The sequence below is a fragment of the Gymnodraco acuticeps genome, unplaced genomic scaffold (genome assembly GCF_902827175.1).
Source record: "Gymnodraco acuticeps unplaced genomic scaffold, fGymAcu1.1, whole genome shotgun sequence".
NCBI classification, from domain to species: domain Eukaryota; kingdom Metazoa; phylum Chordata; class Actinopteri; order Perciformes; family Bathydraconidae; genus Gymnodraco; species Gymnodraco acuticeps.
In genome coordinates this window covers 2,163,290-2,190,178 of record NW_022990054.1, presented here as the reverse complement: position 1 = coordinate 2,190,178, position 26,889 = coordinate 2,163,290, and the positions used below count along the sequence as shown (strand labels likewise).

The 26,889-nt window shown below is 41.7% G+C and overlaps 2 protein-coding genes across 4 annotated transcripts in view; both read right to left on the bottom strand.

Moving 5' to 3' along the window:
• Window positions 1-1,759, bottom strand: part of dusp8a (dual specificity phosphatase 8a) — a 42,968-nt gene extending 41,209 nt beyond the window's left edge. The window contains exon 1 of one of the 2 annotated variants that reach the window (XM_034215914.1): window positions 1,430-1,759. The gene's annotated coding sequence lies outside the window, so the exon portion shown is untranslated. Of the gene's footprint in view, window positions 1-1,177; window positions 1,294-1,429 lie in introns of those variants that run through there. The other variant, XM_034215916.1, reaches the window with a different exon arrangement.
• Window positions 1,760-2,776: 1,017 nt separating this feature from the next.
• On the bottom strand, window positions 2,777-21,023 carry ptpn5 (protein tyrosine phosphatase non-receptor type 5). Of its 2 annotated transcripts, none has more exons than XM_034215948.1 (14): window positions 20,679-21,023; window positions 16,949-17,054; window positions 15,349-15,625; window positions 14,681-14,803; window positions 14,470-14,565; window positions 13,995-14,251; window positions 13,086-13,278; window positions 12,501-12,585; window positions 9,741-9,820; window positions 9,495-9,638; window positions 9,189-9,299; window positions 6,551-6,711; window positions 6,198-6,311; window positions 2,777-5,144 (listed from the first exon to the last, which is right to left on the bottom strand). In XM_034215948.1, the coding sequence occupies exons 3-14, from the start codon at window positions 15,616-15,618 to the stop codon at window positions 5,051-5,053; spliced, it is 1,728 nt and encodes a 575-aa protein (XP_034071839.1). In that variant the 5' UTR covers window positions 15,619-15,625; window positions 16,949-17,054; window positions 20,679-21,023; the 3' UTR covers window positions 2,777-5,050. The 2 variants fall into 2 exon arrangements, with proteins under 2 accessions (XP_034071839.1, XP_034071840.1); XM_034215949.1 differs by lacking the exon at window positions 20,679-21,023 and adding an exon at window positions 20,494-20,645.
• Between the last annotated feature and the right edge of the window lie 5,866 nt (window positions 21,024-26,889).

Here is a 26,889-nt window from a genome sequence, read left to right as displayed (position 1 = left end):
AAAATAAATCTAAGTATAGAGCCGCATATTCTGTTGTTTTCTTCACTAGTGGATTGATGACTTGTTCTCTCAAATCTGATAAAGTAGTGAGTGTCAATTTCTTCAGACCCAAAGTGCTTTGTTTTTATTTTCTGAAAGAAGCTAAAACTGTAGCTAATGTTTGGTTATTTTATATAAAAAGGACAATGAATTGATTATCAAAATAGTTGCAGATCTTTTTAATAGAATATACAATGTATTTATTGTTTAAACTCTATTCAGTGCAGCGACTCAAATGTAACTATAATCCAGATATCAGAAGGGATTTATGTTATTTATTGATCTCAAAACACTTGTTTATAAAAGGGCAACTATGTGGTTGATAGCACTAAAATAGAGCAGCTGGTTGTAAATAATAAATGGGTAAGTCTCAAATAGGGCCAGAAGAGTGACAGGCCTGGAGTGTGTAAAACAGAAATGGCATAAATGAAAAGAATATTGTAACATGAGAAGTGCTGTTACAGTGATCATGTCATTTGGGAAAATCAATTCCTGGTTGGAGCCCTTGTGCAGCAGAGGCATCATAATACTGTAAACAACAGATTCAGGTATAAAGCCTGCACTTTAATCAATACTCTCCCAGGCTGATGCAGATTGTGGGTTCATATAACAAGCATGGGACTACCCTGCGGTGCACCACAACAATAATTACGACATGGATACTGATGCATAATAACGAGACTACACGATATCAAATACACTTTATGGCCTAAAAATAGTGCCCGAGTACAATTCCTTCCCGAAAAAATTCCAAAACCTCAGATATTGTGACCAATGAAGAGGTGGGGCACAAAGAAATAGATGGAACATTGTGGCCTGTTTGTAACGTTAATTACAATGATGGAGGGTGATTGACCGTAGCGCACTATAATAAACCGACCTAGATTAGAAATAAGAAGAGAACACAATGCAGAGTCAGACAGCGCCCATTGCCTTTGGAAACGTTGCATTATTAGCACAAAGTAATGTTAAACACGGTTATGGAAAGGTTCACTGAGTGGGAAACCTGCCTTGTGTTGTTATGACGCGTGGATATGTCCGCATGCGAAAATGAACCACTCCACTGATCGACAGATGATTGCACACAGCACTGCAGTAAATGAAACTGAAATGATATAAAAACACGTGTTCTACCTACCTTCAAATGGTCGGACCGTAAACGAGGAAATGTTTGTCAGAATAAAATAATCGATAACTTCAGTTTGGACGGGTTTAATTCCCATAATAAAACAGGCGCGCACATAAAGGGGGGAGTGCGCGCTGACAGACTCGCAGCAGCAGCGGGGTGCACGAGCACAGATAGCAAGCCACGGCTGCTAACGTAAGCTAGTTCTGTGGGTAGCAACGCACCACGTCTCATTCCTGCTGATAAAAACACACAAACACTCACCTCGGGCTCCACGCGGCTCCAGTTTGTTATTCAACTGGACTCCATGAGTGAGGGGACAGCCGCGGTGTCTTCATGGGGCTGGCCTGTGTTTACCTGTCTGTGTGGCGGGGGACGGTGCAGCTGACTGAGGGTGACAGCACCAGGAACAAACGAGACATGAAAGCGCGGTGACAGCATGCAGCAACTAAACCGCTCCTTAAGCCGTTTAACTGACCAGTGGACGTGTAGATTAGCTTTGCTAGGCTAGGTTAAGCTAAACTAAAACAGTTAGTGTGTGTGTTGGGGCGGAGGAGGGGGGTGTAGTTACGGAAGGTGCACTTTAGCACTTTCTTGAACTAAAGCGATGAGGTCATGGTTCAGTTGGGAGAGGGAAAAAAAGGAAAAAATGAGGTTGACGTCACCAGGAGCCAATCAGCGCAGGCGGCTCAGGGGCTGGATGACGTCAATGTTCTGATCCTCGGATTAAAGGGCCAGTTCGGCTTTTTAAAGGAGACGCAGTCACTGTGCTGCCATAGCAATTAACCATTATGAAAAAAACGAACATCATCACAATAAACTGTTTTCTCAAGCAAATTTAAATAATTGTTTTATAGTAATGTTGCAGTATATGTTCATTCAAAGTTTGCGGTTAGCACATGTATTTTACAATGAAACGTTTAAAATGTTGATTTTAAAGGCTCTGCACACCCACATAGGTGCTGATTAGAGCTATCCATAGATGACAATTGGGTGATGTTATGTAGGGATTTACATGATGTCACACATGTCTCTATACTAAAAAAAAAATCATTTCTAACATACAAAATAACAGGAAAGTAAGGGGGGCTTTAAGAGAACTAGATCAATAATATTTTTGCAAAGATCTATTCCTTTTTAGTCTCTGTTTACACAAATGTAAATAGCTTTATCTGCAGTGTCACATTGGTACTAACCATTGAGTAAGGCAGTTGTAATAAGCGGGTGCTGGGTGTTGGAATTCAGTATCATAAATTGTCTTTTGTTTGATTGAAAGCCTTTGTTCTGTTGCTCTGCCAGCCATATGTGTTACTGAATGAGCAGACAAATGCAGGGTGTAAAATCTACTGGAGTTTGTGTATTCATATTGCATACACTGACACCTAGTGGTAGGAATATTTAACTGCACTTTGTGATGCAAGGGAGAATATTTCTGCAGGCAAATGTGTCACATTTCTCAGCTCGACACAAAGCCAACATAGCTTTGTGCAACAAACAATCTTATTACAAGCTTACTATTTGTTTATTTAGAACCATAGTAAATAGCTTGGTGCTATGGTTTAAATGGACTTGTGTTTGTGTGATTGAGATTAAGAGAAACAGCAACACAGATTCATGAAAATCTACCTTTATTTGGATGCAAAAACTCACAACTTAAAGCCATACTGTAGCAGGGGAGAGGAATACTGATTGCTGGTTGGTTGTATGTCTGACGGTTCGGCTATTTCGTCATGCCCATTTTTGATCATCAGAGGACCATGTAAGCATTGCAAACAAGCACTCAAAATAAAAGCTTGTCATTTGAGTACACTGAACATTATCAGAGGAATATGTCAAAAGTCTGACAGCAGATTGTAGCTTTTCTTATCAGTCCCAGTCGTATTTTCCTGTAAAAGGTCATTTTGGCAGTTTAATTTGCTAGTTGATTTGATGTTTATAAATTGGTCCGAGCCCGCACAATTAACTCCATCCTCTGATAATGTTCCTGACTGTTGATCTGATGCATTAAGTCAAGATAGAAGTTGATTGATTGTGATGTTTGTTACATAGAAAACTGTCTTCACTGTTTTAGCTGCCTTACACATAGCAATTATTTCTCGTGTTGTCAACTGAGAGTGGCCTACAGTCACAGATGGAATCGATTGGAGACTGGGTAAAAGCTCAGTCTGAGGTAAAATTCTCCAAGAAAAAAAGATAAAAACATAGACAGAAAGCAAAGCATATTAAAGCAAAGCCTAAAGGCATAAAGTAATAATACTGAAGACTGAACATAATCTACTTATTGTCTGTACTGTAAGGTAACTTAGGTAGTTGTCACATTTTGTTCTGTCAAATCTTGCAATATAAACCGATGGTTTGATCCACAGTATGAGCTACATTCCATCATGGTGTAAACGGAAATATACACAAGGCATCTACTCGAAAGGATTGTATCAAAATGTTCTAAAAATATCTCTGGTTGGTTTCACAAAAGCAAACTGTATCAAAAGCATTGGCCGAGAGCAAGCAATATAATAGGCTTGAACCCTTTTACACAACAAAAAGCAGGACAACCAATCACGTCGCTTTGATTGTGGACCTATGGAGTCCCATACAGCACATGCAATCCATTAAACTCAACACAATTAAAACACAATACGGAGAAAAAAAAGGAACTTTTACAGCTGAAAATCAGAGACAACCTTAGTTGGTCTATTGTGCTTCATACAGATTAGGCCTGGCCTGTCTTTACAACAATCATGGGCGTCTTACTTCACAGATGTGTTCGAGCTACTGTTGAAAGCAGAGGCATCACAGATCATGGAACTCTGAGGCCGATCATGAGAGTAATGGGACATTTACAAGAGGATTAGGTGTAGGGGACCACCATTCATCAATTTATGTAGCTTTTTTTTTGTCACAACATTTTTGCTTTACTCTGCATTACACTTTCCCTCGTCTACATGCCAGATTCTCCAGAGCTTTGATTAGGCTGTGCATTGATTCTTCTTACTGTCTGATTCTATTTCAAGCCACTGTCCCCTCAGTGTCCCTGGCTCTGTGATGCCTCTGAGTGTACGTCTATGAGGCCTTAATGTAGGAGTTGTTTGCTGTAAACATCATGGGCCATGAGGACTGCACGGGCAGCATGGTAAAACTGTAATACTGTAGAAATCCTAATTAGTTAATTAAAAACCTAATTGTTATACATTCCTATGTTCCATAACATTGCACATGCCTTTAATGAACACTTAACACCATGCAACCTGAAATGAGGTGGCTCCTGTACGAATCCGCAGTTGAAACAGGCCTTCTGTAATGATTTTTTAATTAACATTGAGGCTCAGTGATGGTCAATGAAAAAGGATGCTGGTTAAATTATATTTTATAGTATTTGTTATTAGACTGGCATGATCATTTCTGTAGATTTGAATTATGCTGGCACTTAGAGTCCCTTTTTTATTGAAACCAACTTTAAGAGACTGATTATACTTTAGGTCCAGTTCAATATTTTATAACTGTACATACAGTATCTGAGGGAGCCTAATTACTAAAAGAGGCCATGATGACTGAGACTTATTAACAGTTACGTGATAATAAAATCTCAGCAGGACTGAAATTATGTCAGAAGTGCAGGCTTGGATTATTTTGTGTGAACAGGATTTTCGGGGGGGCTATTTCCAATTCCACCTCCCTTTGTTTGTTCTGCTCCAAGACATAGAGTAAGCACAGATTTCATGTGAGCCATTCAGTCCTGTCTAAGCGGGCCTGTCTTGGGTGAAGAGATTAAAAGAGAAGAGATAAAAGGGTGAGATTGAGATGATGCTAGGTACAGTGGTGCGTACCACCAGAGGCGGTACAGTGTACAGTGGTGTGTCTCGGTCTGGGTGTTGCTGTACGCTCACTCTACTCCTCAGCGGTGTGAGACTGCTGCTTCTCGTACAGGCTGAGGACGTGATGCACAAACTGGTACTGCTCGCCCGTCTGGATCATCCCACCCCTGAGAAAACATACACAGAAAGAAACACACACACAAAGGTCAGTCAGTCAGTCTATCACTTTGTTCCAGACAGAGATATCTCAATAACTACTTATTGACAAATTCACTGCTTTGCAGTGAATTTGAAATTCACTGCTTTGCAGTGAATTTGTGCAAAGAATTGTGTCGTCCAATAAAAATTGTCATTAATACAGTGAAATATCAACATTATCATCAAAATGACAGATTTGTATCTAAAGTGTGTACAGGCATTACTGATTCGCTGACAATCTTACAATCTTGGCCATCTCAACAAAAAGATTCAGGAATTGCCTTTTATTTTTATCAGCCGAGTATCAATACAATGCATTTTACCTCAACATGCAATATGTATGCCGGCCACTAGGGGTCTCTCAATCAATTCGATAAACAAAGACAGAGATTAATGTCTTTGTGAAGGAGTGTGGGATCCTGGGAGTGAGAGTCTTCTACTCTCCAAAACAAACAGACTAGGTTATTAACACAGGTAAAACAATTTAAAGCAGTTTCACATAAAAAAAATCAGAGCTTCTCCAACGCTGCTCAGCTTGTTTATCTATTAACTCTAACTAAAAACTTTTTTCCAGGTTAAATATTTAATTTTAAAGGACCAACATTTAAATTGATTCATAAAAATGCGGCTTCAAACTGGATAAAATGTAAAATCCTGCCATTTTCTGGCAAAATAATCACCAATACTTGTGACCAAACGAAATGGACGTGGAAGGTTACCTTGATGATGGAATTCTAGGTTTATATATTGTTGGAAACATATGGTAAATTGTACGTAGACAATAATGTCAAATGTTACATATAATATCTTTAAGTGCCATAACACACTGGTTAATAGTATGCATATTAAGATGTTCACAGCAGTTCTATTTTGGATTAAACCAATCCATCTTTAGCTCCCAGTGATTTGAATCCAGATCAGGTGGATCTACGTCAACAAGGCTCTTTTTCCATAAACAAAACGATTTAATGCCAAGAACTAAAGATAGACATGAGCATGGATAACGGATAAGCAAATCTCACCTGTCCAGACGGAGCTGGCAGGTGGTTCTCAGGATGTCCACCGAACCCTCAGTCCTCAGCTGCTTGCACAGGATGGAGGTGGCGATGAAGCAGCCAGTTCGTCCAATTCCAGCACTAAGGGAAACAAGTTGGACGGGTAAAGGGACGCAGGAGAAAATGGATTGCTGTATTGATTAGCAATGATCCCATTCATTTGATGCCAAAGGGCCAAAGGGCAGCAGTAACAAGTGTTCCCTCTGATATGAAACTGAGCAGTTTCCCCTTTGCATGTATAGCCTATATTAAACATTGTTTTACTTTTTGACAAACGTATCACCCTTAGTTGTCCCTATATCATAAATAAGCTTTTGTACCTGCAGTGGACAATTATAGGGCCACTGGAGGGCGGGGCTTCCTCTCGAGCCCTTTCCACTTCCTGCACCAGTTCCAGAAGAGGTGGAGCCTTGTCTGGAGTCTTCTGATCAGGCCACGAGGTGTACCAGTACTGCCGCAGACTGCGCTCTTCCCCCTCACACTGGCAAACACACACACATTAACATAGACACACACACACAGACTGGCATTCAGGCATTAAAATACAAATGTGATCATGTAGCGCACACACGTACATGAGACAGACACGCTGAGACTGATTTCTGATCAGCCATTTTATTTGCATGCATACCCAAATTGTTACCTTGGTGTTAGTTGCTACGACAACAATGAACGCAGAACATGACAGCAAAAAAAGAGCGAGGGTTATAAAAAAAGAGCTTACATAGTCCATCCCTTTCCTATACTGTAACATAATCAAATCCATCAGGGTCTCTATTCCCAGAGGGTCATTTCGACAGTAATCATGAATCAAACAGGTAAACAACAAAAACATCAGGCTTTTAAACACTTTATATAATGATCCCCTGGTGCTTGGTAATCAAAATCAGGTTCCATTTACTGAATTATCATGTTTGGCTTGCTAAGTGCTAATGGCACCATGACCCCAAACTCAATACAAACCATGAGAAAATGAACTGAATAGTATAGCTACCATTTGGCTAAACCATTGCCCAACAAACATGTGATTAGTCTGTTTGAGAAGATCAAGATGAAAAGGCAGACACCTCTTCACGACTTAACTTTATATTCCTATACTACGTTCTCATATTAAAGTGACCACCTATTTGCTTTAACTTATCATTATGAAAGTTGGACAATGTAATAGCTGTAGAATAATGACACCATCGGCATTTAGATCACCTATGAGCCTTTCTGTCACTAAGCAAATCTATCTGACTCTGGGTCGAGATCTCCCAGGAAAAATCAAGGCTCGATTTACGGCACACAATGGACGAGGCTAGCGCTTGACGCATAGATGATGAATCATAATGCCTTTGGTCATCCTCTATCCTTTTCCTCCAGAGTGACAATGAAGTTTACATTTTGATAACTATTGGATGGATTGCCATGAGGTGGGGAGCTCAAAGACATTCATGTTCCCCTCAGGATGAATCTTAGTGATCCCTGAACTTTTCCTCTTACACAAACTAATGAACTTTGAATTAGTCCCATCTGTACTTTGTGTTAATTGCTTACTAGCATACTAGAATAGATGATGCATATGGTAACATACCTGCTAAACATCTGCATGTTAGCATAGTCACTGCTAGCATGTAGGCTGTATAGAGTCCTAGTTAGGTTTTTAAAACTTTTAAACAATACGGTTAGCACAATTAATAGAATAACAACCACCTATTTTAAATGAAAAAAGAAACCTAATAGATACCACTTGAGATGAATGCTACAACAGTATTTTTGTAATTGGTTTAACCCTCTGAGGTCTACGCTGCTTGTACCATTTTCAGGCGATTTGGAATCTATTCTAGAAAAACAATGTTTTTTTTAGAGATTCCAAGAAGCGTATAAACCAGGGGTATCACACTCAAATACACAGTGGGCCAAAATAAAAAAATTAAAAAAGATCTAATAGTAATTCGAAATTATCCTGCGGGCCGAAATTAAATCCACCAAGGGCCTGATTTGGCCCCCGGGCCTTGAATTTGACACATGTGGTATAAACAAACAATGGATACATTTTATGAACACGTATCCATGATGGAAGTAGATGTAGATGTTTTACTAGTTAGATAAAGATTATAGATCTAATTTTGCATCCCATGAAGCATTGCATGGAGTCCGCTGATCACAGTGGACATGCGTGAGGGAATAATATGTCACAGCCATCAGTGTCTTGGAAATAAGCCCTTTTTATACAGTAAGGACAATAATAACTGCAGCGAAAATAGATAGAACATATAGATGAAAAAAAATATATATATTATTGTCCTTACTGTATAAAACAGTCATATTTCCACGACACTGATGGATGTGTGACGTATTATTCCCATTTCTAATGTGATCAGCACTTTTCTTTTTTCTGTAGGCAGACCATGCCGGCCAGCCAGTGCCCCCCCGGAGGTGTAGACGGTGTGGTGTGGCCCTCTGTCTTGCACCTGACAGAAACTGCTTTGAGGAATGGCACAACTCACATTCTTGATATAATAATGCCAAGACCTTTTTGTAAATATTGTAGATACATATTGATTTTGCACTTTAAGACTTAAAATAACTATATTCTGATGTCAAAAGTCTTGTAGACTTCTTTTCACTGTCGGTTTTGAATACATTTCTATATAAGTGATAACATTTTCGTCTTGTTTTTTTATTTTTAAGTACTTATTGTCTCATTATCTGCTTCCATGTGACATCCCTGCAGCCTACATATGCTGATATCTTAGCGCTGCATGAAAAAAACATGCATATTACTTGTTGTGCAGCACAGGGTTCATGTTTTAAAAGCTTTTTTTTTAAAAAGCCAAGGCGACCCAAACATCGAAAAAAGGGATTTGACCCTAGAGGGTTAAACTGACCCTTCAATTGTTTTCTAGCTATCTTGTACACCATACCCTATTCAATCTTTTTGTGGAACATATTACCTGTCTTCCTGTGTCTTACCTTCAAAGTAAACACCCTCAGACTGTAGTCATCCTCCTGGGTTACCGTGACAACGGTGATCTCAATGCCCTCATGGGTCACAGTGTCCTCAGGCCAGTACTCAGCGCATTTCTACAAGACACAATGGACACTCGTGTTTTCACCAACTCATTACTAACTTCTGTTATCTGTCAATTCATTCATTAGTGGATCATCAATTATTCATCATCATCATCATCATCATCACCATCATCATCATCATCATCATCATCATCATCATCATCATCATCATCATCACCATCACCATCACCATCGCTTTGCACTGACCTCGTTTTTCTCCTCCAGGTTGGTAATCATCACTATGATCGGGCATCTCTCCTGCCACACCATCCTCCAGAAGTCCCCCACTGTGTTCACGGTGGGACCCTGGGTCGCAATGTATGAACACTCGTCATCTTCATCCCCATAACCCTGCACACAGACGCACAACAACATAAACATTCTGGTAACAGTGACTGCACAGAACTTTGCTTTGGAACTATTTTGCCCACAAATTCACACATTTGCACTTACTTTGAGATAATTAGCGTTGATGTAAGTAGAGAGAAAATCGTCTTCATCCTGTGACTTCAAGATCACTCTGCTGTGCGTGTCTGCAGGTGGACAGTGTAAGATTGTCATGAAAAAGAGATACGCATGGGTTGTAATTCAAAGAGGTGACAGCAAACGACGATGAGAAATAATCTTTAAATACTAATTCATTATATAACATCTTACTGCTCAGTTTTGGTTTGTGTCTTTTTACTTGTTTTGTTTGTCTACTGTGTCTCAATTTGAGTATGTGGTGCACAGGGATAGATCTTTTACAACATTTCTGATCTGATGATGAATTGATTCAAAAATAATTAAAGTGATACATGATACAGTGATTTATTTAAAGTTAAGATTGATTCATACCCTGCCCTTCTAAGACACCTTTTCCACTCTCCCACCGCTCAGCTCTAGCATCGGTAATACTGATGTTAAGAGTATTTGAGTCTTTATCAACATTTGTAAAGATTTTTGTTAACGTTGTCTCAATTTTCGTAAAGTGTGCCAAAACCAACGGTGTGTCCACACAGCAGCTTTGACCAAATCTTGAAAATCCTGGAGCTGGGCGTGTCTGACAGCTTGGGGATGCGACCAACAACCAATCACATGAATATCACATGAATATTCCGCCCCCGACATACAAAGCAAAAAAAACCGGTTCTTCTACACTATTGTCAAATAGGAAGGGCTATGATGAACATTTATTTTTTTAACATTTTGAACATTTATGAGATTAATGTTTATGGTGCTATTTTATGCTACATTCCATGCTGGCTAATGATACTGTCTATGCTTGCTAGCAACGAAGTAAACTGGATATAAAATCCCCAAACAAGCGAAAACCTACCAGTTTCACGCACTGCCTCTGCCACCTCCCTCCATGCCTGGTTCCTCCGGTTTGTATCCCGGTAAGTAAATAGGGACTGGTCATAAAGAACCGGGTGATTTGCTACCGCAATAACTAAGTTCTCCTCCATTTTTGTGGAATATAGAAATGAACTGCGGGTCTGGTTCTCCCAGCTTGCACGTGGTTTGATTGGCTAGCGCTTGAACTGTCAGATTTGCATAAACGGATCTGATTGGCTGTCGCTTCCAGCTCAGCCTCAAAAGTTGAACATTTTTCAACTTTGGAATCCTGAACATCCTGGAAATCCTGGAAATCTTCGCCTCGCCCTCCCACAATGCAGTTCGGCGACAACCGAGGGAAAGTGACGTCATCCCCATTCAAAGTCAATGGGCGGAGACGCGCTGGAAGGGGTGGACAAATCGCCAAAAGCTGCTGTGTGTACAGGCCGTAACGGCCCATCCACACAGCGGCGTGCGTTGACGCTTGCCGGCGGGCGTGTCTGAAACTCGACCAACAACCAATCACATGAATCTCCCGCCCCTGACACACAAGCAGCGGTTTGATTGGCTAGAGCTTGTACTGGCATATGATTCGATTGGCTGACGCATCTCCCGAGGCGTCAAAAGTTGAACATTGCTCAACTTTTGCAGCGAGCCACGCCAGCGACGCTCCGCGTCGCTCCGCGTCGCTTCCCACGATGCAGTTCGGTGCAAAGTGACGTCACCCCATTCAAAGTGAATGGTGAAGCGTCAACGCATGCCGCTGTGTGGACGGGCCGTAACGGCCCGTCTACACTACAGGCGTCGAAAAAGCTTGAAGCTGGGCGTGTCTGAGGCTTGGCGATTTTTTGCGAGCAACGCGACCAACAACCAATCACATGAATCTCCCGCCCCCGACATACAAAGCAATAGCAATGTTAAAACGAAGTAAACTGGATATAAAATCCCCAAACAGGCAAAAACCTACCAGTTTCATCCACTGTCTCTGCCACCTCCCTCCATGCCTCGCTCCTCCGGTTTGTATCCCGGTAGATGAACAGAGACTGATCATACAGCACCGGGTGATTCACTACCGCTATAATGAATTTTCCCTCCATTTTTTTGAATATGAGGAAATGACCTGCGTAGTCTCTCCCAGCATACACGCGGTTTGATTGGCTCGCTTGTACTGGCAGATTTGCATAAACGGGATTTCATTGGCTGACGCCAGCTTCGAGCAAGCATCGAGCCTCAAAAGTTGAACATTGTTCAACTTTTGACGCCGATAGACGCTCGCGATGCTTGCAACGCCTTGCCATGCTACCCACAATGCAGTTCGGCGAAGTTTGAAAATATCCTACGTCACCCCATTCAAATGAATGGGCGAAGCGTTGAAAGCATTTTTTGACGCCTGTAGTGTAGACGGGCCGTAAGGCAGGGAGGGGTGATCTTCTTTGTTCAGAGGTAGAATATTTTTCACTAACTCTGTTAATGACCAAACCAGAGATGGTGATGGTTGGAAAAGGATTGACCTAAAAAGACAATAGGTATATTTAGATTTTGTTGAGTTTAAATTAAGTGGGTTTGACATTGCACTGCCACAGCGATCGTGCACAATGTGTGTGTTTCACTGCACAAGTATACAGTATAGGCAATCTGTTGGGCTGATGGTGAGCAGATAAAAAAACTACGACTCATGTTTAATAGCTGTCCACTTCTGCTTCTTTGGTACGGTTGGTTTTCACACCTGATACAAACCCTACCCGAGTACACACAAACCGTACTCGAGACCGCCTTTTCAAGTGTAAGCTTTGCAGTGTTCACACACACACACATTAACAAACTGGACATGGGAGTCAAGTGTACTCGCATCAGTCCCTGATGTGAAAACCTCCTTAGTGGTGCTGCCCTACTCACTGGGTAAGATGGTTTTGTAGCGGTTCTTTCTCACCAGCCCTGGATAGTTGTACTCTTTAGGGTCCACGAAGTTCATGGGAGTTTCCTGCCAATGAACACACAACAATGGGAGCAATAACAATCAGTCTTTGCAGAAACAGAAGGGAAATCCTAACCGTGCCTTCTACAAGGCAACAAAACAGTAAGAAAGTAAAATTAATCACTAAGTCATTACGTGACTTAGTGATTAATGTTATACATAAGTCATCCATTTCCCATCAATATAAACGGCTGCTTTTTAGTTGTACCTGATTAATATTCTAAGGACAACCTGTGTGTTGTCTTGAAAACACATCTTCCAGCAGACACTGAAATCCTCTATGGGTTTTTGTATGCAAATATGCCTGTATCTATCCTTCCTTCGCCCACCAACAGACAGTGGAAAAGCTTACGGGTGTGTACAGAGCTCCGCTTGGTGTGTGTGGGTGTGTGCATTTGTGCCTGTGTGTGTGTCAGTATGTACACGTCTTTTCCGGTGAGTCTCTGTTCATCCCTGTTAATCTGAAGACGTGTAGGTGGGTGAGCTACTGTTGCTGCTGCGCTCACATAGAACTCTGCCTGCAGGCTCTGGTCATCTATGGCCCGTTCGTGTAGCATGGCAGGGGTCAGACTGTTTGTTCCCTGCCGGAGGTACTCCTTGGCCGTCTGGTCTCTGGGGGAGAGCTGGCCTCCGTAGCCGTAGGGCTCAGTGCAGCCCGGGGAACACATGTCCAAGGTCAGGGAAACGTTGGAGCCTCTCCTGTGTGAAATATGTTGAATCACACAAATACATATAAATGTACTCTATGAGTTTACCCATCTTCTATGAGCAATAGAGATTGTAATGACAAACTGAATTCAGCACACACCTTCCTCAATTCCAGGTATAAATACAAACAGAATATAGAAAACAAAGTATAGTTTTGCTTGCATGAATTCACCGCAAGTGTTTCGTTATTGCCAACTACCGCAGCAGCTACAACCTTTACAGTCTGTGGTGTGGTAAAGTCAATCGGGATGTTTTTCACGGAAACGCAAAACGTTCAAGAGTATTGTGATTCTCTATGGTTACAGTGTCTGATAAAAAAAAGTATGCATAAAGATATTAAAGTATTCAGGAAGAACTGAAAATAAGTGTTTTATAATAAAACACTTTCTACACCATGGAGAAAACCTTAGGGTAGACAGCCACGAAGGGTCTGTAAGTCCAATCGCTTCCTGATACCAGTGCCTTTTTCTAGGATGGTTACTTGGCTTCATAACTCATCTTTCCTGTGGTAAAATAAGATTCCGAGTTAACTTGATCATATTTAGGAACCACAGGGACTCTAATGAAGTAGAAAGAAAAAGTAACACATTATTGTTTCAGTGTCACTTTTACTTGTATTGTTATTCTTTAAAAATATACCCAGCCCTTGTCACTCTTGTCATCTTATTTACAAAAGTTCTCCCCAGGACTCTGCAGTCATCACTTGCCTCTCCTGAAGCCCCACTGGGGTGACAAGGAGGGTGGCGGCATCTCCCTCCATCCTGTTGTCAGAGCCCATTTCAAAGACCGGCGTCTGAGGCTCGGTGTCCATGTCCATCAGGTCCTCCTGAGCATCCGTCCACTCTGACAGGGTGAAGGAAGGCTGGCGGCTCACAGACTGACGCCGGTCACCAATGTCCCGCGAAACTGTTCCAAACGACCCAAAGCCAGTGCCATAACGCCATTTACGCACCATGTGAATGACCTGGGGAGAGGTAAGTGGGAGAAAGATAAGCCAATACACCATTTTTAAGTAACTAGCCAATTTGAATAATGATAACTTAAGGATATAGTCAATCTAGTTTCTTTCAAAGACTGTCACGTTACTTACTATGATTGAACATCCACCTAAACCCATCAAACATGGAGACATTTCAAATGTTTTGATGTTTTTTGATGGTCACTCCATTGTTTAGTTTTTACCATTATGACACAGATGGCCACGCCGATGCCTGCAGTTCCATTGACAATCCAGTTGTGCTCTTTGGTGTTTACCACCTCCCCCATCAACACCATGGACTAGGCAGTACAGAGAGAGAGAGGGAGAAAATACTATATTCAATATATTATGACTTTTTCAATTTGTTTTCCAAACCAATCAGCTCTAGAGGTCATATCCTGTAATGACACTTACATCCATTCCAAAAATCGGGTGGCAGGGTAAGATGAAACCAAGGTAGAAGTCGATGACATGCAGGGCTTTGTAAATGGAAGAGAGAGGTCCATTTCCTTCCACCACAAAAAACACCCAGTACCCCTGGGAGGAGAGAGGGAGGGAGGGAGGGAAGGGAGATTGTCACTGTGAACTCTTCAGTCATTCATGCACTGGTAATCAGGCACATTGTGGCTGCTCTCAGGCGAAAAGAGAAACTGAGAAAAAAGGAAGATGGCCTATTACACAGGCATACAAATATGTATATAGACCACAGTCTGGTGTCATAATCAAGTTCCCGTTCACAAGGCTCTTTTTTTTTTGGCCTTTGGTAATGTTGTTCCGGCCCTTTCTTTCAGATAAAGTAAGCGCACTGGCACTACACTTTAGAGAATGTCACGAAGTGATAAGCATATGATAAGAACATCTATGTGAAAAAATAAGGGTCAAGTCGAGAGAGTATACATTTTTCTAAAGGGTGGTATGCATTGCTAATGATGCTACTGGATTTTTCATACTGGTCTATCCTGAAAACCAAAGTTATTACAGGAAGGCTCAACCCTAACCTATTTTTAATAAGACATTTAAGTAAAAACTAAATAAGAAATGTTTTCGATTTGATTTTATGCACTTTTACTTTACTCACATACCGTGACCTGGGAGACGGCAAACAGTGCAGCCCAGCAGTGGATCTCAATCACCAGCGCGTACACCTTGTGCATAAACACTTCCTCTGCCTGAGGGCTTTGGCTCCCTGCAAGTCCATCTTTGCAGTCTTTCAGCTCGTCTTTTTTACGGGCCCCATGGCCTTTTTTATCAGTCTTAGTGGGCTCATCCAGCCAGACAGGGTCCTCTTCTGGCCTCAGGAAGATGGAGTCCTCAGTGTGGGAACGGGTGGAGCTGCTCAGCCGGCGGGTCATGATCCTCCTGTTGAATAACGTTATTTGATATGTCATTCCTTGGTGATCATAAGGCTTTTTCAGCTGGATTCTGACTCTGTTTCTGGGTTTTTATTGTGAGTTTTGCAATGTACAGAATGATACTGAGAGACGGCGTGTGAGAATGTCCAAAACACTGTTCAAATGAAAAACAGTGTTTTCTTTAGTTGCTGCTTTAACACCTTATAACACAAAAAGGCCAATGTGGGTAGTGTTGCTTTATGGTTTTACACTGTTTTGAAGACCTTCATATGGTGGTAGACCATATTACACCCTGCGTGAAACAAAATTGAACACGCGGACAATTTCACAAAATAAAGTTATTTCTGTTAACGTGACAATTCAAATGTCTTAGGCAAACACACTTTCTATAATGTTTTTAGTCTTTGTGGCTTTGCTTATAACACAAGGACACAGAAGTAAATTAAACAAAACTACATATTGATTTCTAGTTCAATTTTGTGCCAGCTGTGTTTGTCAGGTTGTGTGCGTTTGTCCGATTGTGTGTTTTTAAATGAGCGTGTATATGACAGAAAGAGTTGTGTTTATTCCACAGTCCTATTCAGATGTACAGCTAAGCAGCTTGGAGTGGCTCTCATCTCCGGATCCTCTTGTCTCCCTCAGATTGGACTCTATTGTGTGCGTGTGTGTGTGTGTGTGTGTGTGTGTGTGTGTGTGTGTGTGTGTGTGTGTGTGTGTGTGTGTGTGTGTGTGTGTGTGTGTGTGTGTGTGTGTGTGTGTGTGTGTGTGTGTGTGTGAGAGAGAGAGAGAGAGGCTCTATTGTGGAGAGATGAGTCAGGGGTAGCGTGTTTACAGCCCTGTCCGTTGCCTTAGCAACAGAGTGGCTCTCATCCGTCCTGAGCATTATCATCCACTGACAACACACACACACACACACACACACACACACACACACACACACACACACACACACACACACACACACACACACACACACACACACACACACACACACACACTCACACTCACACACTCTGTATCAGTCAGCAGTGTATTCAAAGCCCTTTTCCGCCCTACTCTTTTGTCCTTCAACCATTAATATAGGTGTTTTGTACATTTGGCTGATTACCGCCACGTGGTGTGTGCGCGGATGTGTGAATGCGGGGGCCAGTGAGAGTGGTGGTGTAGTGTTTGTGCAAATATCACTTTTACTGAATGTGTTGCTGATGGCTAAATTGGTCATGAGTGAGTTTGGAACAACCTTTCATCAATGACTACCAACCAACAACAAAAATGACTGCAGTTGGTTTGTGGAATAAAAAAACCCAGTAAAGCCTGTCACATGACTCACCTATGATAGATGGCAGGGAACTGGGGGAGTCAGATCACATGATCAAGTTAAATCCTGTATCCTGTGGCAACCAGCCGTTGTCAGCCATTGTGTGGAAGAGTCAAATCTGAAGGACAGAAGACAACCAACAGCCAAACATTACATTAAAAAAAAGAGGAAAAGAGAGATAAAAAAAGAATGGCAGGACATACAATTAGGCATAATGTGAAAAACACACTTTTTCAGTGCAAAAACCCATAGATTTGGGTTTCTAGAGAGCATACCAACAGAACAACTTGGAAATACTGTAAGACAACCCACTCAGTTTGTTGTGGGAAAACAGAAAACACGGGATCAAATAAGTCATTCAGATTCGTCTTTCCCTTCTATGTCACATGCAGGCTCATTAGTGTATTGCCACCAATGGCTTGTGAACTACCTTTGAAATTGTGCTTGCGAGCCAAGCAGACCGGCCTTTTATTCAAGAGGGTTGTATAAAGAGACAGGTGCTAAAATGGCGCATTTAAGACCAAGGGTGAAACAAGTATATTCAGAAAGAGAGTTTGAGAACGATTTTGTGTTATTTTTTTTAAACATTAAAGCATGTAAACATTCAGTATGAACCAAAACATATAAGATTAAACCTAAAAATATGCATGATATGCCCACTTTAAGCACATAAATGCGACATATACATATAAAGCACTCCTGTCAGCACCGAGTTGTGTTTTCATGAGCCGAGAATGGTGATGTTAGGTGACACAGTAAACTATCAATATTATCTTTCCCTCTCTTTCCCTCTCGTCCCCTCCCTACGATGCGGGGATGATTCGAGACGGGCTAAGCAGACACCCTCCCAAATACATTCAGATTGCTCCGGTCCAATCAGTATGCATGAAGTCGAGCCTTCTCTGCTCTCCTCTCCTCTCCTCTCCCGCTCTCTCTCATCTCCCCTCCTCTCCTTCAGTGCCACTGGACCCTGTTGAACGAATGAGGTGAGCTCAGCGGAATATGAGACCACACCAGTAGCAGGAGCTGTATGTGTGTGTGTTCTATCTCTTTTTGCTTGCTGCAAAGGTGTTTTTGAAGTGATGACGCCAGCCCGGCCTGTAGTCATAGCAACGTTTATTCAATGTACACACACACACACACACACACACACACACACACACACACACACACACACACACACACACACACACACACACACACACACACACACACACACACACACACACACACACACACACACACACACACACACACACACACAGTTTGGGTTTCATAAGAGAAGCTGAGAGAGCTCCTTCTCTAATGAATGGAGGGCAGGTGGATGAGGTGATGGAGGGATGAATGGGAGGAAAGGCAAATCTTTTTAATGTGAAGGTTGTCTGAGGCAATGACGCAGTGAGGTTGGCGTTTAGGTAACTGTGGCAACCAACATACTGTAACATTCACACACTTTGGCAAACACCCTGAATGAAAAATGAAAAACCAAACACATCTGCACTGGGAGAGCACTGACAACATTCACGTTTGTCTAACATTTTTTGTCTCTCTTTGCTTTGATTCTTCGAGGCAAATATCTTTGTTTTGCCATCGCTCTCTGTTGCTGCTGAGTGCTTGCTCCTTCAATTGTTTGCTACAATTTACCAGAGTTGTACAAGGGGTTTTACAAATACAGAAATGTCTTTTGACCAAACTGAAACAAATAAAGAATGAAATCTTTTAAAATAAAGTTTTTAAAAGGTTAACTTTATCAAATAATTTCTCGCTTCCAGGAATACTTGCTGCTAAACGCTACAACACATTTTATTTACAGAGGTGGAAGATAGTAAAATAAAAATAAATGCTTTAATTACATTTTCTATGTAACATCCCTGTAGTACTGTGGTGTCTTCAATGATAAGCATGTATCTCAAATCGCCTAAAGTCACAGTTTTAGTGTTGGATTCGTGATGCAAAACCTCAAAGTGTTCATGGTCCAGATATCTTTTTCGTGACTTTTTACTATTTTCTGCAAAATGTCTCCACATTTTATCGAACATATTTTGTATCTTTTGAGACTTGGCTTGCAAAATAAGGTTTTGTGGGTTTAAAGAATGATGGTGGTTGTTATGAAAGAGATACAATGTTCCTGTTGATTGTTGGGGAGCTCAATCACAACACAAAAGAAAGTTGTTGTTCAAAAATAATAGCGTGACACACAATACCAATACTCAATAGTGTATTTAGGCAAAGACATTTGACTTATATAAAACTAATTTAACAGTCTGACACGGTATTCTAAGAGAAACATGTGCAATCATGTAATTAATGGAAAATAACTGAAGGTATACTGTCTTTGGGTCCTACAAAGACCACCCCCTCATTCTTCAAATAGAGTATGTGTGTGTGTGTAGTGTTTCCATTGATCTACGATTCTGTGTCCATTCAGAGCACCCAACATCCAGCTGAGTCTGTACGGAGCCATACAGTAAACCCAAGCAGAACCACAGGGCCGGCTGCTGACTGCTGTGTAAAGCTCTTTCCCTGCAATCAGGGACAAGGGGAATTAATCTGGTGTTGTTTGTGTTTCTTTTAAGGACAGCTGGCTTGCGTTTTAATGGACATTCCGGAATCTGCCAGTGTATTTGTTCGGTAAAAAAATGTCAGGATGTGTTTCACTTTCCCCCCGAAGTTCCAGTTAAGGATCTCAGATACCGCATCTTTCTTGTTTCTAGGTGAATCAAAAGGCTGTCGACAGTGAAGTATTGAGTGTGTTGTTGAAGTGCTGAATGTGGCAGGGAGACGGTGTAAGAGGAAGCTATTACTGAAAGTGATGATGGGATGGTAACATGAGATAAAGTCACGAGGGCCAAGACCTGCCTCGTCAACCTTTCTCTGTCATACACACTCGCAAGGATAAAATCTTGGTATGGATACACACATAAGCTCACAACGACCTTAGAACTAAATATCCAGCAAACATGCAGCTGCCTCCTGTATAATCACAGATACAGTCAATCAATAATCTCTGTTGTTTACATACACTCTTGCAGCAGCTCCAGGTGCATTTCAAAGAAAAAAATCATTAACGCATGTATACACTTACAACTCAGCCTAAGCTAGCTATACTGTATGAATAATTGAAATGCTGCATAACGAATTGATTTATAGTTTGCTGGAGATATATTTGGATTTCCCGGTGACAAAGGGTTGTGTTATATGATTGCACTGCATCAAAACACCAGTGCAGGAATGGCATTCTCTGGCAGTCATTCATACTAAGACAAAACCTCATTCATATCACGTACATGGCTACGGTGAGCTAGAGCGACCACACAGTGCAGAGCAGGAAGGATTAGTAATGAATCACCCAGGGAGGTGGACTGTTGCATCTCTCGCTGGTAACTCCCACATTGTCACAGAGACATGATACAACACAGAGGAAATCAAGATTTTAATAATAAAAGATGAGAAAGGGAAGCACGCAGAATAGCACCAAAGAGCCAACCTGTTGGCAAATGATCAGTTTTAATCACAACAACAAAAAAAGGCACAGAGGCTACATCCCACATCCCTACCTTTTCACAGCCAGGAAAGCGCAGCAGCCATATGAACCGCGGGGGCTTTTGCTGAGGAATTGGTATTCACCTCATGTCGCACAGCCACAGAGGGGGAAGAAGGAGAGACAGAGGGAGAGACAGAGGAGAAGCTGGAACACTCGCTCACCCAGAGCCTTAAGACTGGTTAGGATAAGTCCTCTTACCTGGCTGAGCCCGTTTTCACATCGCCATCTGCCGCTCTGCTCCCTCTGCTCCCTATGAGCCACAGACCAGGAGCCAAACACCCAGAACCGCGCCAATCCCTTTACTGCTGCTCTGTCTGGGAGGAGAAGGAGTGTGTTTGCATGTAAGAGGGAGACAGACTGACAGTGAGAGGACGTGTGTGAAGATAGGAGAGACAAAATGTGTGTGTGTATGTGTGTGAAAGAGAAATAGAGGAATACAAGTCTGATGGGTTTGTCTTTTGTTTGTATCCAGGAGGAGAGAGAGAGATCCACAGGCGGCAGCTTCGTCTAGGTATATGCAGCAAGAGGCTGTACGGTAGCCTTGGCAACAGAGCCAGAATGAGGGAGGGAGCTGAAGAGCAAGAGAGAGAGACTGTGTGTGTGTGTGTTTATGTATGAATGACATTGTGGGCACATACATCTGTTCACACTGTCACATAACGGGAACTCACCTCCAAAAGAGCGCAGATACATTTTAGGGTTTAATATTAAGTTTGCAGATATTTCGTTTTATAAATGTAAACAAATCCTATAAAAAAACAAAAGTATTTGAATTACAAGTAGGCCTACTGTGTCACTAAAGCGTATTATATCTTATAAGACCTTGATTGTAAAACAATATTTAAAACCACATTTGCACTATTTTTGAGTCAATCCCACATGCACCGATCTGCAGCCGTAAATAGGTAGCCTACTCATTAGGGCTTAGAAAGAGTATTTATCCGCAGCTGGAAATAGTCCAGAACAAATACACTGTTTACTCCTGTTTGAGAAATGTTGGCTATAGTGTCCTGGAAAACATTTTTATGACTCTTATTAATACATTAGTCACTATTTTTTTGTCGTCCCCATGCTCTCGCTGCTCATACTTCTCGTCCCTCTCGCTTCCTTACGCTTAACCACACTCCCCCCCTACCCCCCCTTCTCTCTTTCTCACTCTCTCCTTCCTTCCTTTCTTGCCCTATGGTAGCCTTTCCCTGTCAGATCTCTGAACTGTGAGGCATTAAACAGACACTATAGGCAGGGCCGTCCCTTCCTACTGGAAGATCACGCAGACTGCGTGGGGCCTCACCTCGCGGAAGGGGCCTCATCTTGCGGAGGGAGCCTCAACTGAGCCGCAAATGCGGCGCACCTATGCGTGTATGTGGCGCAATAGAGAACCGCAGTGACGCGTCCTAAAACCCGGAAGTAAGTTAGCATTTTTACCACGTCCGGTTCCTTCGATAAAAAGCAATGCAATTTCTCCATAGGATTTTGGAAAATAGCTCCAAATAAGGTCTGTGTTTGACACAAATTGAAGAGACAGATCACGTTTTGTTCTACGACATTAAATACATCAGCAGTGACCCCGCTGGTGATTTTTGAAGAGTTGACGTGTCTGAAAAACGATGGTTGTTAACAAGTGGCTGAATAGGACTACAGAAGTTGTCCAGGCCGTTTTACGTCATTACACCGAACATGTAAACACTCCCGCTAAGTTTGTTTGCCCTGTTCTGCTTGAAAGCAAGTACCTGCCTCCTGCAAACTGTTCAAACAAACACTTCAACTTGTACCATTTACAATCTGTATGTTTGAATATGGAACTTAAGTTGGCGTGACGTTGAAGCTGACGTTGAAGCATGCTGTAGTTCCTTTATAGCATAACATTAGCATTTTGCTTCTTGCGACTAGATTTATGCTTCGAAAATTATAAAAGTAGGATAGACATGTCGATATTATCCGGCTGAACAAAACGTGATCCATCTCTTAAATGTGTGTCAACCACAGACCTTATTTCGAGCTATTTTCCAAAATCCTATGGTTTTTGACGAATGAACCGGAAGGAGTTTACATCCGGGTTTTAGGATGCGTCACTGCGGTTCTCTATTATGGCGCATTTCCACTGCAGCACGTAGCACGGTTTAATAGTGTGGCGCAGCACGGTTTCGCTGCTGCGAGGCTCCTAGCACCCCAACCCCCGTAGACGCTCGCGAAACAGAGGGCCTCAGCATCTAACTTTGCGTGGGGCCTCAAGTTCGCCAGGGACGGCCCTGACTCGATACTATAGGATCAACACAAATACTGGGAAACACAAACACAATATATATATTATACATTAGTGTGGCGTGGCACGGTTTAGCCGCTGTGAGGCTCCACTAGCAACATTTTGGGAAACATCCTTTTCATGCTGAGAGGAAGATTGATACATCTGTATGATCAACAGCCGCCGTTTAGCTCAGCTTAGTGGAGGAAAAAAGCTAGCCTGGCTCTACCCTAAAGTAACAAAATCAACACCAAGAATCTGACACAGTGTTGTTTAATGTGGACAGAGACACGCTAGCCGTTCCCCACTGTTACTGGTCATTAGAGGTCACCTATTATGCAAAATCCCCTTTTTCATGTCTTTTATACATAAACGTGTGTCCCCTCTGTGTAAAGAGATTCTGAAAGTTTCAGGAAAAAAGATCCGCTCTGATCAGATTTTAGACACTTTATGATGTTTTGGCTTGTGTAACCATTAGCCTATAACCAACCAAGGTAACTGCCGCCCTGCACCTTATCACCTGAATCTCCTCCTCGAGCACCATTGTGGGTTTTTTAACCAAATATCTCGCAGAGAGCGTGGGGAGTGGCACCTTATTTTCATCTAAAGTAACAGACCCAGAATCAACTCTTTTGAAACAGGGCTCAAACCTTAATATAAAGTGTTATCAACAGGATAAATGGGGACATTTAAATTAAGATAAGCTAAACTAAGCTAAACTGAGCTAAACTAAGTTAAACTGAGCTAAACTAAGCCAAGCTGAGTTAAACTGCTGCTGGTGCTAGCCTTGTATTAATTATACAGACACAGGGGCAAATGTCTTTAAAACTGTCAAACAATTCCTCTGAACAAGACTATAGGTTGGAACATTGCTAATAAAAGCGGGGGGCTCTGCTTCTAGTGTCCGGGTGCTTTTCCTTAATCATATGACACCATTCAATTCATGAACAAATATTTTTTAGGTTCAGTTGAATAACTCCCTTTTTTTTCTTTATTATTCAGGCCATCTTATTGGAAACAGTTTTCCTCTCTCTTTTCCTTTGTTGTTCACTGTTGATGACCCACTTCAGAGTCCTCTTTCCTCCCTTTATATATATCTCTCCCACACACCCTCGCCTTTCCCCGCTCAAATCAACTAAATAAACTCGTCATCTTTCCTTTCTTATCTTCTCCTCCTCGGCCCCTTTTTAAAATGGCCTCACCTCCACACATGCGCCTTACACACACGCGCGGAAGGTCACTGTCGCACAGTGCAAACGGTGAGTTTGAAAGCATCGTCTAACCTAATTAATGACTCAGGAAAAGAGGCTGATATCCGGCGGCCTTGAGCTGTCTGGTTCTCTACCAGCTACAGTAAAACATCAGACTGTTACATCACTTTCCCATTTTCCCTCACTGAGCAACACATTGACACTGCTTTACTCTGAAGACATTTTGCTATAATGTGCTGCTTGAATTTGTAAGTTTCATTCGGCGAACTCAAAGGCCCGGGGGCCAAATCAGGCCCTTGGTGGATTTAATTTCGGCCCGCAGGATAATTGTGAATTACTATTAGATCTGGCTCGCCGGTATATTGCACACACACCTTCACTCCATCCTGAGGATTTCCTCAGCTCAGAGCCTGACCCCAAACATTGATGAACTTGCACCCAAGATGAGATGCCAAGTGTCTGACTTGAACTAGCATCACAGAGCAGCACACTAAGTTTCAATGGATGTTTCCTTCTGCACTTTGTTTCTTGCGACAACAGGGCATGTTTGGTTTTTTCTTTGAGGGAAATTGTTTTTTTGAAGCTGTTGTTGGCCTGTGGAAAAATGTACTCATAAGAAATGAAGCTGCAGATAGAGCCATAAGAAATTAATGCAACTGATTATTTAATGTTTAATGTTGTTTTTATAGGCAATCATTTAAGCTTTGTTAGTTCCGGGTTTAATATGTGCAATAAGTTAATTTCAATAAGTTATTGCAATAAACATTGAACCAGTCCGGCCCTCGACTAGTACCGATTTTTTTATTTTGGCCCACTGTGTATTTGAGTTTGATACCCAGACCAGACTTAGACCCAGATTTTACAAATATTATTCCGGTATTGGAAATTTGTGCCAGGTTTAATTCATTATTGGAGCAAATTTAGGCCCTACATATGTGTTAACTTAAAGGGGACCGATCATGCAAAATGCACTTTGTGATGTCTTTTATACATAAATATGTGTCCCCGGTGCGTCGGGGAACTCACGCAGCGTCAGAAAATAAAACCCTGTCTCTTTTCCTCCGTACCCAAATCTTTTAAAAACAGGGGTACAACTAGCGGATACAGATTTGCTGCCGATAGAACGTGAAATCGGCAGCGGACCCACAGAAAGTTGCTATCAGAAAACAATGCCTGACGTGTTTTGGACGTAATCTCGTCTTTGTTTACATTAGCAAGCCTCGCTAACACTTAGAGCTAACCTGTACTGTAGAGCACATGTGTTTAAAAAGTAGGAAATAAAAAAAGGAACTCACCTTGTGATAAACCTGCAAGAGAAAAAGCTTTTGAGCTCCATACTATTTCAGAAATAATCCTTGATGTGGTTTAGAACAGGGTGGCGTTTTATCACAACAGAATTTAAATTTATCTCCGGTAGAATTCTGATCAGGCATTAGCTCCGCCTCCTCTTTTTTTTTTTTCAAGCTAAGGACCCAAAATCCGCATTTCTCTAACAGGGCTGCAAAAGAGGGGTATGAGCAGTATGAGGCATGGCTACAATGGGTGAACTGTTTGGTATTTTAAGCAAAACACTTCACAGACATGTTTTGTATGGGTATGGCCCTACAATATATTTTTTCCAATATAGCATAATAGGTCCACTTTAACAATAATTCCTGCAATTTCAATAGGGGCATTAAACCTAACTTTGTGGACGCCCGATCCCTTATAATGAAATAAAACTCTCAGTGTAAATCTGTGATGCGGTGGAGGAGCAGCATTGCTCTGGTAACAAATGGAGGCATCTAGTGGTCCTGATGGCTCATTGCTGGTGTCTTTAGGAACGACTCGTAGCCAGTGGACTCTGTTGTATTACTGTATGCCTCTGGAGTGTTTAGCCAAGTGATATTTAGTGTTATCTGTTTGTAACAGGCTAATTGGACTTCAAGCTTCCCTGTCTGTCACTAAAGCGATGCCAATCTCAGATTTGACTGTGACTCATGCGCATCCAGGTGAAGATGGCAGCTTTTATTCTGCCTATCTGGAGCCACAAAACAGAGTCTAACACAGACAGGCAGGATAATCTTGCTCCACATTTGCATCGAGGGAATCAGGGAGCATTTCATCTGATGACCGCAGGCGGCTGCAGTCAGCCTGTTTCCTGTAGACACAGCCTGATACTGCCAAGCGTTACATCTGGGGGTTAGCAGAAGTCACTGGAAAGCTAAAAGAAAAATTGAGATGTATTCAGTTACATATTCAAGCTAAAAACACAAATCAGTTATCAAAATGAAAGGGAAAAGGGCCGTTCGTTGTCACTAATGCAAAGGTTACACTATAAACTGCACAAATATTTGTCTATTAAAGATAAACGCATCAAGAACAATTAAAGAAGAACTTCTAAATGTACACATAAAGATCAAGTTATTGATCTGCTTCTGCACTAAGACAGAGGAATTGCTGTGTACAGTTTTATAACATCGGAGACTACAACCCCTCATGTGTTTCTAAGGTTGGGGCTGGGCCTTATGACATCAGAGTTGTATGAGAGTCATTGAGGGTCAACCAAGCTGATGCTATTCATTGAATTATAAATGTAGAACCTAGCATTTTTCGAGGAAATCTTGGCCTCTGTCTAATTCAAGACCTCCAACTTCATGGAAGTGAAATACTAAAGTGCAGAAGTGCCCCTTTAATATACAACTGACAAGTAGCCTACCTCCTGATTGACTGATGAATGATCCCTGATGAGTAGTAGCGGCCAGTTAATTTGTTGGAATTACCTTATTGTGGACACAAATAATAAGTCATTTGTATCAAGACATCTGCTTTTCACTAACTTATCATTATCTACAAACGTTGTCCTTGATTCTTAGTTATTGAGTCATTTTGGCTAATCATTATTTGGCCCGGTTTTTCCGGATTCACCCTTTCTTGATAACTACACTGGACTTTGTGTACTTTGTGAAAACATGTT

What these genes read in the sequence shown, in the direction of transcription:
- ptpn5 (XM_034215948.1), bottom strand. Translation starts at nt 15,618, where the DNA reads ATGACCCGCCGGCTGAGCAGCTCCACCCGTTCCCACACTGAGGACTCC. An exon ending in ACCCGATTTTTGGAATGGAT is followed by an intron (nt 14,566 to 14,680) that starts GTAAGTGTCATT and finishes TGTACTGCCTAG; the next exon opens with TCCATGGTGTTGATGGGGGA. An exon ending in ACCTGGAGGAGAAAAACGAG is followed by an intron (nt 9,300 to 9,494) that starts GTCAGTGCAAAG and finishes TGTGTCTTGTAG; the next exon opens with AAATGCGCTGAGTACTGGCC.